This window comes from Marmota monax, unplaced genomic scaffold (genome assembly GCF_021218885.2).
Source record: "Marmota monax isolate L192 unplaced genomic scaffold, Marmota_monax_Labrador192_F-V1.1 WCK01_AAM20220418_F8-fsc00007, whole genome shotgun sequence".
NCBI lineage: Eukaryota > Metazoa > Chordata > Mammalia > Rodentia > Sciuridae > Marmota > Marmota monax.
In genome coordinates, this window is record NW_026692781.1 from 9,020,156 (window position 1) to 9,033,330 (window position 13,175).

Genomic DNA, 13,175 nt, shown 5'->3' on the forward strand with positions numbered 1-13,175 from the left:
ATAAAATTTCTGGGTGATAAATAAACCATAAAATAACTCTGGGGAGTAGAGCCAAGGGCAAGGGAGGGGAAGAGTTTAGCTTCTCTTTTAATTGTCTTTGAATTCCTTTTTAATTGTATTTGAATTGTAATTGTAATTGTATTTGAATTCCTTACTGTATGAATGTCTTTTTTTTTTTTTTTTGTACTGGGGATTTAACTAGGGACAATTTATCACTGATCTATATCCTAGCCATTTTTATTTTGAGACAGGGTCTCACTAAGTTGTTTAGGGGCTCTCTAGTTTGCTGAGGCTAGTCTTGAACCTTGATGTCTTCCTTTTATAATGAAATGTTATAATAAGCGGGGTGCAATAGTGCATACCTGAAATCTCAGGGACTCTGAAGGTGAGGCAGGAGGATTGCAAGTTTGAGGCTAGCTTCAGCAAATTGGTGAGACTCTGACTCAAAATAAAAAGTAAAAAGGACTGGTGATATAGTTCAGTGGTAAAGCACTCCTGGATTCAATACCTAGTACCAAAAATAACAATAACAGTAATAATCATAATAAAAAATGTTATCAGTACCTGGTCCTATACCTCCAGAGTCTTGGGGTCCCTACACCTGCATGTGGGTGCCCTTGGGATTATTGGCATTCAGGGATGTAGCCACAGTGTTTTCCAACAGGAGAAATGAAAGTGCCTGAACCCTGCTCAGAGGGTTTTGTACAGAGGTGTGATATTGGAGAACTATAGGAAACTGTTTTTCCTGGATAAGGATGTCTTGTCTTCAGAAAACAGGATCTGCCCTGTATCTTTGTATTTTTTCTTGTGTGCCTCTTGGGAGGCTCTTCATCAAGCCATATTAATTCAAAATGGAAAAGTTTCATATTATTGGATATTTTGATAATTTTGTTGCGTTACTCTCTTTGTTTCAATACAATTGAGTTGATTTGCCATAGTTTGTCATATAAAATATCTTAGTTTTTCTGGAGTACACTTAAAATTCTGTAAAAAAAATTAATAAAATGTTATAATAATAGCTATTACATACTCATACTTACTATTTGCTGGACTTTATACATGTTCACTCATTTTATACAGTAACATTCTTTTTCTTTCTTTTTTTTTTTGATATTGGGGATTGAACGCAGAGGCACTTAACCACTGTGCCACTTCCCTAGCCCTTTTTTACATTTTATTTAGACACAGGGTCTCACTGAATTGCTTAGGGCCTTCCTAAATTGCTGAGGCCGGCTTTGAACTCGGGATCCTCCTGCCTCAGCCTCCCAAGCCACTAGGATTACAGGTCACCACTGCACCTGGCTCCAATCACATTCTTACAGGTAGGTGTTACTAGATAAGGAAAGTGAAACACTGGGAACTTGCCCAAGATCAGACAGTAGTAAATCATGAAGTCAGGCTTTGAACACAGGCAACATGGCTCCAGGGTAAGTTTTTAACCACTCTTTTATATACTTCCAGTTTGGAACGGGTGAGGAAGGAAGAAAGGAAATTTACATGGCGAGATTTGTGGGAAGCATTTTAAATGCAACATTCCTAGCACTAACACAGTTCATGACAAAGTGCTGTGCAATGAAACTTTCTCATTTCTTCCTTTTGAAGATGAATAAATTATCTTCTATCTCTGTTGTCACTCTTTCTTCTTATACTTTACTCATCTTTCTACTCCACAAGCTATCTAAACAAAATATTGTAAACCATCATTTATTCTTCTGAGCACAATGTCCATTATCTGTGAACTTTCCACATTCATCAGTGCATCCAAAATGCATACACTATTGCTGACTTCCCTTCATGAATTGAAACAAATTCTGTAACAATTGTTGACTCTTACTAACACATATACTAGTTAGGATCATATTTTTACTTATACCAAGAATGGGCAAACATCTTCCATAAAGGGTTAGATAATATTTTAGGCTTTACAAGCCAGTCTCTGTTGCAGTGACTCAACTCTGCTATTACAGCATGAAAGCAGCCATAGACAATGCGTAAATCAATAAGCATGGCTGTTTTAATAAAATTACAGACATGAAATTTAGGTTTCATATAATTTCCAGTAGTCACAAAATATTTACTAATTTTTCTTCAACCTTTTAAAAGTGTAAAAATCATTTTTATATGGTGGGTGTGATTTGGTCTGTGCTCTAGTTTGCAGATGCCTAATTTCTACTATCAACCCAGCCTCTTAGTAGGCCTCCTTTAGCTCACTTTGTTGATAAAATGTTGTTAAATTAACATATATATGTGTGTAGATTTCTAGGAAGAATATTCCTTTCCATTGTGACTTCTTTCTAAACTTTCTAAGCTCTCAGGTCTCAGGAAGTCCTACATTTTTAACAAAAGATTGTCCTCACAAACATACTTTCAGAAATAATTTGTAAACTCTTCCTATTATTGACTGTGATTCAGGTTCTTAATTTGGCAAATACCTATGATTTTCAGAATAGTTCAGGGAACCTCTCTTAAGCAAAATAATTAGGATGTATGCTATAAAGGCATGTAACATACTTGTTTCTGGTATTGAACTTGTAAAAAGTTCTGGTTCATTTGTTGGTGCTGGACTCTCATCAAAAGCAGTGTTTCCAGGCTCCACTGCTTTGTGGCTCTGAGACTGACCGAAACCTTCATAGTGTCCTGCTTGGGTGGTGCGGTTCATGCACATGAGTGATATACCAGCTATCAGAATGCTGCAGAACAGGGTGACTGCTGTGGTGATCATCTGACGATGTTAAAAAAAAAAAAAAAGACATTAGGCCACTTTTTACAATCCCATCTGATAATCTTAGCAGAATGCATTAAGAGCATTTTTTGATGGAAAATACATCTGCACAGTTGTAAATACTCTAGAACAGTGGTTCTTAAGAATGGGTAACAGCAAATAAGGAATGTACTTGAAGAGAAATCAGAGTCTGTTTATAATCATGTAAGTGTTCTAGATGCTTTGTTGTACAGCAGCTGATTAACATAGCCACTGGTTTCTTTTACAAGTAATTGGAATAATTTGTTATAACTTTAATTTTGAATTTTTGCTTATGTAGTTCAAGTATACTTCAGTTGAGAGATTTTATGATAATGATAGTAAAAATGAATAAATACAGCTAATACTTATGAGCAGTAACTATATGCCAGCACTAGTCAAAGTCCTTTACATGTCTTATTTATTCTCATAAAAACTCAAATTCAAAATTACAGAACAGGAAAAAAAAAGGATAACAAATGAAAATCTTCAGGGAGGTTTTTAAAAACACATTCTTGGGGCCTTCCTGAAGAATTCAGCAGGCTCATAAGCCTCCTACTCTATAGCTGTTCAAGTACACTTTTTCCCAGACACATTGTTTTCTGAAATTTATATTTTTGATAGGATTAAGAATCAAGAGTTTGACATTTACTATCACTGCTAGCTTGTTAAATGGCTTTAAATTAATCACTCTTTTCTCCAGTAAAGAAAACATAATTCATAAGAGTTTTTAAGAAGAATCAATTAAGCTCAAGCATTCTTCAGCTAAATACAGACTTAGCATGCAAAACGTTCATCATTTTGAGGTGTGACAAGGTGATATAGGATCACCAGTATAAACTGCAATAAATTAGAATAGATTTTTAAAGTTAATTTCAATGTAAGTATAATTAGGTACATTAATAAGCTAAAATGAGATGTTCTCAAGAACAGAACTGCCAATAAACTCTTCCCACCTGCTCTTTTCCATAAAAGAAGGCTGAGTCAATGCTATCTCCATTGTGTTTTCCAGTTATCAAAAGAACACCAACAAGGAGAGCAGGAATTCTATAACAACAAGGGTAATTGAGAGAGAAAGAGAGAGAATGAATAGTAACTGTGCATATGGAAACATGTAAGCAACAAAAAACTACCAACTTACCCCCAACCAGATATTATGATGATTCCGACAGGAATTTGTACACTTTCTCGTTTTTTCAAAAGAAACAAAGAAATTGCTAGAAGGCCTAAGAACAAGAAATAAAGATAGAAAGAGAGATCATTATTCTTGATGTTTCCCTAATTTAAAAATTATTTGAGGGCTGGGGATGTGGCTCAGTGACAGAACACTTGCACATGTGAGGCACCAGGTTCAATCCTCAGCACCACATAAAAATAAATAAATAAAATAAAAGTGCAGTGTCCATCTACAACTAAAAATGAATAATAAAAATCATTTGAATTCTATCCTGTATCGTTTCTTTACTCAAATCTTGTTTTATCCAGCAGGAATTTTTTCCCCCAAAAGCCCTGATCATTTTATTCTTTGGACGTATGTGATTGGAATCTAAATATGATTGAAAGAAAATTAGCTGTATAGAAAACATACTCTGTCAGTGGTAAGAACTATAAGCAATTCTTATACAAGTTATGCTTCACATTAAGTGTGCTGATGGAGCTTAATACAAACATGGTGTGACCTTAATACAAACACGGATGTTTTCAAGTTCTTAGACTTTCCTTATACCTTATACCCAATCATTTATACAAGTTACATCTTGCTTAATAAATTCTACAGAGCTATAAGAATCTTAGGACTTTAGGGCTAGAAGAGACCTCTGTTTCAAATTAACACCTTCATTTTTTAGACATGGAAACAAAGGTTTGCCCAAGTCAGACAGCCAGCAGAGGGCAGAGCCAGTCTAGAAACTAAGCCTTTTGACATAAGGTAAGTTCTTCAATTCCCTGTTTCTCAAACTCAGATCTGTAGGTCTCCCTGGGGTTGCTATCATATATGCTTCAGGATCTGAGGGAAAAAAATCTGTTAGAAATTTTAAGTCCTGGGCTGGGATTGTAGCTCAGTGGTTAAGCACTTGCCTCACATGTGTGGGGCACTGGGTTCAATCCTCAGCACCATATAAAAATAAATAAAATAAAGGTATTGTGTCTATAACTTAAAAAAAAAAGAAATTTTAAGTCTTTTGGCTTATTTTCAGTGATAATCATTTGTATGCCCTCCTTATAATCAAGTATAGTCTCATGACTTCAGAGCTTGTATTTGGTTTTATATTAAGTTTGTAACAAGTTAGCTGGGTGTAATGGCATACACCTGTAATCCCAGCAGCTTTGGAGGCTGAGGCAGGAGGATCACAAGTTCAATACTAGGCTTAGCAACTTAGTAAGGCCCTGACTGAGACTCTGTCTGGAAATTTAAAAAAATAATAATTTATAAAAGGGCTAGAGATGTGGCTCAGTGGTTAAGTGCCCCAGAGTTCAATCCCTGGTTAGTACCTCTCACCCCACCCCCACCCCGCCCTGCCTTCCCAAAAAGTTTGCAACAGCTGAAAGCCAAATGATATCACAATACCCAGTCCAAATGAAGGTTCTGAGGTAATTTGAGGAAAGAAAAGTAGTAAGATAACCAGGTCAAGACCTAATAAATTCAAGCCAAATTAAAATACCAGGGAATTGAGTTCCATTTTACATTACAAGTTATTAATTACATTAGTAACACAAGTTCCTTTGTTATGTTATTTAATTTGTTAATAAAGATTACTGGGTTTGTAGTTTTGCTTGACTCTAATCTATGAATTTGCTGTGCTTTTATAGTTGTATACAAAGAATTCATACCTAGATTTGAAATTATACAGATTAAATAACACTGCTAGAATGAATATTTATCCACCTCAAGGTCTTTGAGAATTTTTTTTTCTTACCACTACTCCCTCATCAATATATCTATATACTCTCTAGTTTTAGGTTTTCAAAGTGCCAAGGAAACAAGTAATTCATCATCGAATGGTGCTAACTGTGTTACTGTGTAAGAGCACTCCTTAAGATTCTGTTTATCGTTTCTGCCTTATGAAAGGAAGCATATACAATAAGGCAGAATCTAGTCCTGCTTCTCACTGAGGGAGCTGTGAGATCTCATGCCTGAAATCAGTTGAACTCTCTGGGCCTGTTTTCCTAATTTGCAAAATGAAGGGGTTAAACTAAAGCAGCAGGAAGATGGAGATTTTTTGACTAGCTATGCATTTAATGAGCATTTGAAAGATTGTAATTAGCATATGAAATCTGAGATTTCATTGACATAAAGCTCAATTGATTGAACTAAAAAAAATGAGTCGACTTTAAGAAGAAAAAAAGTGGTATGTAGACAGGGCAAAAATTGTGAGAATGGTATGCAAATGAATAAAATTGAAAATAACCGAACAGTAGATTTAAAAATATACTTTGGGGGGGTTGGGGTTATGGGTCAGCGGTAGAGTGCTCACCTAGTACATGTGAGGTGCTGGGTTCGATCCTCAGCACCACATAAAATAAAGGTATTGTGTCCAACTACAACTAAAAAAATATATAGTAAAATATATACTTTGGGATTTAAAATTCTGTAATATCATAATAATCTGAAGGTTAAAGGGCACCTCTTCAGGGTCAGGGAATTCAGAATAATTTCTTGGGATAAATTTTAACATGCATACTTGAAGAAGGTTTCAGAGAGAATTGGGAATTTTTTAATATATTGATTTATTTGCTGTTCTTATTCTCATCCTAAATTTTACCTGAATAAACCTAGGTATTAGAGATCAGGTTGATGCTTCTATATTTGTAAGTATAGTTGATAGGCTCTTTTAATTTGACATTTCATGAAAACTCATGCAAGGTGTACTTCTCTTTAAGAAGTACAAACTATCTTCTTGCTGGGAGCCATTAGCCAAGTAGGTATGACAATTTCCTTGCCAGCGTACCCCATGTTGCTGACACGTTGCAGTGACATTGAATGTACGTGACCTTGCTCAAGGACCAAGGCAGATTAGGGTGTTCCCAGTTTTAAGATAATCGTGTTTAGGGCGTTCCCAGTTTAGGTTCCAGGTTTAAGGTTTAAGATTATTCCTGCTGGGAATAGGGCGTATCCTGCTGCCTGAGTTCCCCTTGAGTTCTCACGGGATTCAGACAATATATTTTGGAGATAGAAGCCCAGTGGAGGTGGATTTGGGCAGAGAACGTGGATTTGGGAAGAGAACGTGGATTTCCCCAGAACGTGATTGTAGACGGACGGCTGGTGTGAGTTCGGGAATAAAGAGTTGCTGTTTGAATCTACAAGCTGTGTGGTGGCTCGTGATTGTGTGCCCAGCCAGACTGCGGCATTTGTGCCCAGCCAGACTGCGGCATCTTCTGTTTGTACTGAATTTTTCATTCTACAATTCCTCACCTCATTGTTGCTTCACTTCAAAAGACTGTTAACTTGGATGGGACCTGCTTTTGATCCTGAAGGCATGAAACCAATGGTCTGTCCTTGGAAGCCTCTTTCTGACACTTTCTTCTTAACCATTATGCAATTTCCTTTTATGTACAATTTTACAGGTTCAAATTTGTGGTATTAATACAAAATAGCCAGACAGAACTTTTAATACACAACCAAAATGCTGGCATCCAAATAAATGTTCTACTTAAGAATAGCAATGTGCTTAAACACTTTAAATACCCTTCTGGAGCCAGTTGAAATGAGAAACAGTCTTATTGACTCATATTTCCACATCCTTTTATTCTCCTACTTTTCTTGTTCTTCTATTTAATAATTAATATAGGTCCATTTATTGAGCACTTAGCACCCAGCAGACATAAATATCCATACTTTGTTTCATCCTCAAAATAATTGTAAAATACTATAACCCAGATTTACAGGTGAAGAAACTAAGACTCCAAAAGGCAATTAATTTGCATAAATCAGAGCCACAATTTTGCAGGTCAGTGGGATTCTAGTAGTAAGCTCTGAGATACACACACCTCTGTTCTTTCTCTACTTTCTCCACCTGCCTTCAGCACCTGCCCCTTGGTGTCTCCAAAGGGGAGCTGTGCTGATAGTGGCCTAGATAGAGCCAAAGACTCCAAGAAAAAGGGTCATGCTATTGGAAAAGGCTCTGAGCCCAGGGAGAAATAGAGTACATTAGGAAACAGAAACCAGCTTTGTAGACTGCTCATATTAGTGGGCATATCTGCTTGAATGAACGCCCTGATCCTGTCCTACCAGACTTCAAGTAGATCACTAGAAGCTGAGGTCTTCTAAACATGGGGGAAGGGGAAGCACACCTCAATATCCATCCATTCATGATCAACTTACCTGTCCATAGGTAGGTGCTATACAGGGAGCTGTACAATAGAACAAACACCAAAATTTGTCCAACAAAATTTTTTTCTTTAACGAAATTCCATATCATCATTCCAGCACAGACAATAGACTAAAAAAAGAATTATTAAAAGACTTTGTAAATAGCTAAGCAAATCATATGATTCAACATTATTATAGAAAATAGCTATTGAATCAACTATATTTGTATAAGTTTCATTCACAGAAAATTATTCATTGTAAATTATTTCTGACCAATTATCAACTAGTTACATGAAAAGTTCAAGCTTTGTAATAAAAACTTCTGTATACAGAGCCTTTAACAATGTACATGTTTAACTGAAAATGATAATGAACATATTCTAAATACTAACCTTAAATTTAGTAATGATTTATATAGAAAATGCTAAATTTCTTTCCATTATGATTTGTGACATGCAAAGATCTAACCAGAAAAACAAGATTGTGAGAGTTCAGATTTTAATGATTCAACTGATTCTATTAATAACCCAAAGTTATTATCAAATGCCATTATTAGCCTCACTAATAGGCCTCAAGTTCAAGGCCTATTGCAATATTTAATATATTAGGCATAAACTAATTATGATCAAATTTTAATTGATCATATTTAATAGTATTTCTGACTTCATAACTGGAAAAACCTAACATAGTAATTTTCTCAGGAGCAGTAGAATAGCCCTGAAAAATTCTAAATATCTATAGATATACTAACCTGAGCAATGAGTAAATTGGTTGTAAGCATATGAGGAAGCTGCTTATATTTTTTACTCAAGAGAAGAATAGCCAGAGACCAGATCTTGAAGACAAAAGTTTCAAAAGTTATTCATGTTTCTAAATATTTAAAATTACTTATTAAATAACATTGATTAACTCTTTTTTTGGTGGCATTGGGGATCAAACCCAGGGCCTCATGCATGGTAGGCAAGTGTTACACTGAGCTATATCACCAGCCCTGTGATGATTATCTTTAAAGAATCCTCTTATCAAGGCACAGTGGCGCATACCTGTAATCCCAGCAACTAGTTATATGAGGCTGAGGCAGAAGGATTGCATATTCAAAGCCAGCCTCAGCAACTTTGCGAGGCCCTAAGCAACTTAGTGAGACCCTGTCTCAAAACAAAAAAGGGCTGGGGATGTAAGTCACTGGTAGTGCCCCTGGATTCAAGCCCTGGTACAAAACAAACAAACAAACAAAAACTTCTTTATCTTAGTTCAGAAAGAAATTCCAATGTTATTTACTTTACCTAGTACCAAAAAGAGTATTAAGGTAAATAACTACATCCAAAATAAAATGAAAAGCATGGGAATCTCCCACAGTAATTAACCATCTTAAAATTACATGATCTTTAAAAACTAATGCCTTGACTAGAGCTATGTTCTAACTATGCCTATCTTCCATGGCTGAGAGGGGACACTGGGTCACAGCCAATTATTTAGGAAAGAAGTTTTAGTGGAGATATAATAATAATAATAATAATAATAATAATAATATAAGATCCCAAGTTTTCCCTTTTTTATTTCTACCATACTGGCTGATAAGGTAGCTAAATTCAAAATTCTAAGCTGTCTTTCTTTAAACAGACTATCTATACTGAGAATTATCATCTTGCATTTTTCATATTTAAAAGGATTAAGTTTCTTTTCTTTGTTGTTCTGGGGATTGACCCAGAGCCTTATACATGCTAATACATGCTCTACCACTGGGCTATGCCCTGAGTCCCAGGTCTGGGTTTCTATTCTATCCACATAGTGGCCAAGTAAGTAGGCTAGTCAATTTCCTTCTTTTTCCCATCATTGCCAATAGATTTTATATCACCGTTCTCTTTTCAATGGGCATAGATTTTACCATATGTGACATGTTGAATTTATTAAAAACTACGTTAGCCATACACTTATTTGTTGCCAATATACATATTCATCCCCACCCCACCCCTTTATCATTCAAAATATTGCTTGAATTTAAGAGGCAAGTTGATCTACAAGATATTGTAGTTGTCAAATGCTTAATTATTTAATTTGAACTAGATATATCCAATTTGAATAGTAATCTAAATTGTCATTAACAAAATGGGCAATTGAACAGGGTCCCAAACATCTCTTCTGACCTCATGATTCTACAACAGCTAGTATTTTATGGTAAGTCATCATTCACAGCATGTTTATCACATTTATTATCTCATTTATTCCTTAAACGACCCATGGAGATATGTGAAATTATTATCTTTCTTTTATAGCTGAGAAAACTAAAGCTTAGAGAGATTAAGTTAACTTTCCAGGGATACACAGCTAATTTGTGATAGGGTCAGGAGTCAAATCCAGGTCTGACTAAATCTCACACCTTGTCTACTCTATAACTCTCCCAAATGAAAAGACAAAACTCATTTAATTGAAAGGTTGATATTCCATTTTATGGGCAGGCTTTAACTTTATTTCCTAAGAAACTAATTTTTAAATCTTTTTTTCTATTACTAAGCTATTTTCAAACTTGTTCTATGGTTTCCATTCAATTTTACACTGAAACATACTTACCAAGGAGACCAGGCTGATAATACTTATATCGAAACTAACATTCTGTATGGCATATGCCAATGGCTTAGGGTCCATAGTGGGAAAGGTCAATAACCAGGCAGAAACATACATAATTGGAGCTGACACGAATGTGCTTATTACCATCCCTGAGGTTATCTGTAAAAAAATAGATCAAATTGAGGAGTCATGATCTCATTCAATTACTTTAAACTTTAAATACCCACAACATACTAAAGGTTTCTGAAATAAAAATAAATCAGTAAAAAGACATTATAGAATCCAGCATATTGTCTAATAACATATTTCACCTTTCTGAAAGTCTTTAAAAAGAAACCATAGGTAAGTTCCCTTGGTCCCTCTTCTAATCTAGGTTAAATCAATATTTTATCACAAGTACTAGAGATTCCATTGTTATTTTTAGGTTCTAAAAGTGATCCTTTTAATGATATAATTAAACTTATGAATAGTTTCCTTACATACTATTTCATAAAATATAGGACCAAAAAAAAGCAATTTGCAAAGAGAAAAATAACCACACACACATTCTTCAGATTATATAGAATTGACCTTCAGTAAATAATTCAGTTCTTTCATATTTCAAAATCTTTGATGCTGTAGACACAATACACGTAGACACTGATAATTTGATGTTAATTGATTTTAGATATTTACTGCTATAGGTTATGTGGTATTTTGTATCTGGTGATAAATTATCATGAATAAAATATATTTTTTTTGCTCAAAATTTCCAAAGCTACCCTTCTTTAAGTAACTTTCAGGCTTAAGTATAAGTATGGAAACAGAATACTTGAAACTAAAAAAGAATAGTAAGAAAGCAAGGATGACTAAAGACCCTGGATTAAATAACTATTGTTACATAATGTTACACAATACCTCCTTATTTACAGTGAGGTAGCTTAGAGATATCAAATTATCATAGAAAGAATGTTGCTTTCTGGGTTTCAAAATGTCATTTTTCTATTACCACAAAAACAATCAAACTTAGAAAGTAGTATATACATACAATCTCTACTTCCATGTTGAACTGTGTAGCAAAGATAGCTACTCCTGGTGCTACAGGGAAGACACCATACAAAAATGCATAATTTGATAAACTTGTGTGATTCACTACACTGTCACCCTTGTCCAAGAGTTCCACCATTTCTCTGCACAGAAGTGGCAGCACCAAGCTGAAGAAAGAAGAAATGCATAATTTACTTGGTATCAAGGCATGCTTATCCCTCAATAGTAGATTGCGATAGTGAACTGGCATTAGGTTATTTTTCTGTTCTTTCCCAGAGTTGTATCTATTTGAATATATTCTATGTATGCCTACTTATGAACATTTTATTGAAAGAATTAAGAATTCAGATTGGAACCATTTCAAGAGTTACAACATTCTGGAAATACTTCAAACATTGGGATGAGGGGAAAATATTATTTCTATACCAAAAATATTGGTAAAAGCTGCAATTATAGCTATCTTCCTTACTCTATTGGTTCACTGAAATATTAGAAGGAAAAAAAACCTGATCATTTTGGGGAAGAACTTCTTTTAAGAAAATAACTAAAAAAACAAAATATTAAGAAAATAACTAAATTACTTTTTGGAAAATAAGATGAATTTTATTAAATGATTGGGAGTTTAAATGGTAATAACACTGCTTGATTAAATTCTAAAACCAGTAGAAAAAATACGTATCTTACAATTAATTCTTTGTGTGTGTGTGTGTGTGTGTGTATTATGTACGTTCAGCAAAAGGAACTCAAACAACTGAAGTAGAGCAGAAAAATTAATGAAACACAGATCTGGTGAAGAATAAATTATTAAACAAATTCTTTTAAGATTTCATTGAAGAGCATAAAACCAGCGACTAAAATAATGGGGTTCTCCTTTAAGAAAACAGCAAGACCGAGGTTGATAACATTGTCATAGCAGCACCCAGAGAGAAGCTCCAGGATGAAATAAAGGACTACTCATTTAATTTTTTTAATTGGAAAAATATATATATACTTAATAAGAATTTAACTAGAAAAAATTTTAATTTGACTAATTAAATTCTACTTTTAAGTTGAAGTTGATAATACTGTTATCATTAGAACAATATTTATTACTGTGACAATTCTATTTAATACTTTGTTTCTGAGGAGCATAACAGCAGTGTAAATGATTTTCAGAACTTTTCTTTACTTTGCAAATATAAATACATATCTTATTGCACCACTCTCATGAACTTAACTGCCTATACAAGAGCTGAGTCCCATAGTTAAGTATGCCTCAAGTACTCTGAGTTAATATTGTAGTCAAATTATGTCACCTGCACCATGAAGTGTGACTCCATGGTTAATGATACACATAAATTGAAAACTAATTAAGAATCTAAGAAGAACTTTTTATTTGACAGGTTAGGATCAGATATCCAATAATATTCATCAACATCTCTATTTAGAAAGTTCATTCAAACTCGGAATTACAGAATATTTTCCCAAATTCATGAAAAAAATTTGTTAAAAATTATTGTTCTTACATAACTAGGATGCCTCTTCCTTTAGGATTTT

At 34.4% G+C, this 13,175-nt stretch overlaps 1 protein-coding gene across 11 annotated transcripts in view; it reads right to left on the bottom strand.

Moving 5' to 3' along the window:
- Window positions 1–13,175, bottom strand: part of Gpr155 (G protein-coupled receptor 155) — a 69,596-nt gene that overhangs the window by 17,506 nt on the left and 38,915 nt on the right. For 10 of the 11 annotated variants that reach the window (XM_058580208.1, XM_046447176.2, XM_046447174.2 and 7 more), the window contains 7 exons: window positions 11,641–11,806; window positions 10,617–10,772; window positions 8,800–8,883; window positions 8,061–8,178; window positions 3,882–3,966; window positions 3,697–3,787; window positions 2,512–2,722 (listed from right to left, as the gene is read on the bottom strand). In XM_058580208.1, coding sequence (XP_058436191.1) covers window positions 2,512–2,722; window positions 3,697–3,787; window positions 3,882–3,966; window positions 8,061–8,178; window positions 8,800–8,883; window positions 10,617–10,772; window positions 11,641–11,806 — 911 coding nt within the window. The remainder of the gene's footprint in view (window positions 1–2,511; window positions 2,723–3,696; window positions 3,788–3,881; window positions 3,967–8,060; window positions 8,179–8,799; window positions 8,884–10,616; window positions 10,773–11,640; window positions 11,807–13,175) is intronic. The other variant, XM_046447178.1, reaches the window with a different exon arrangement.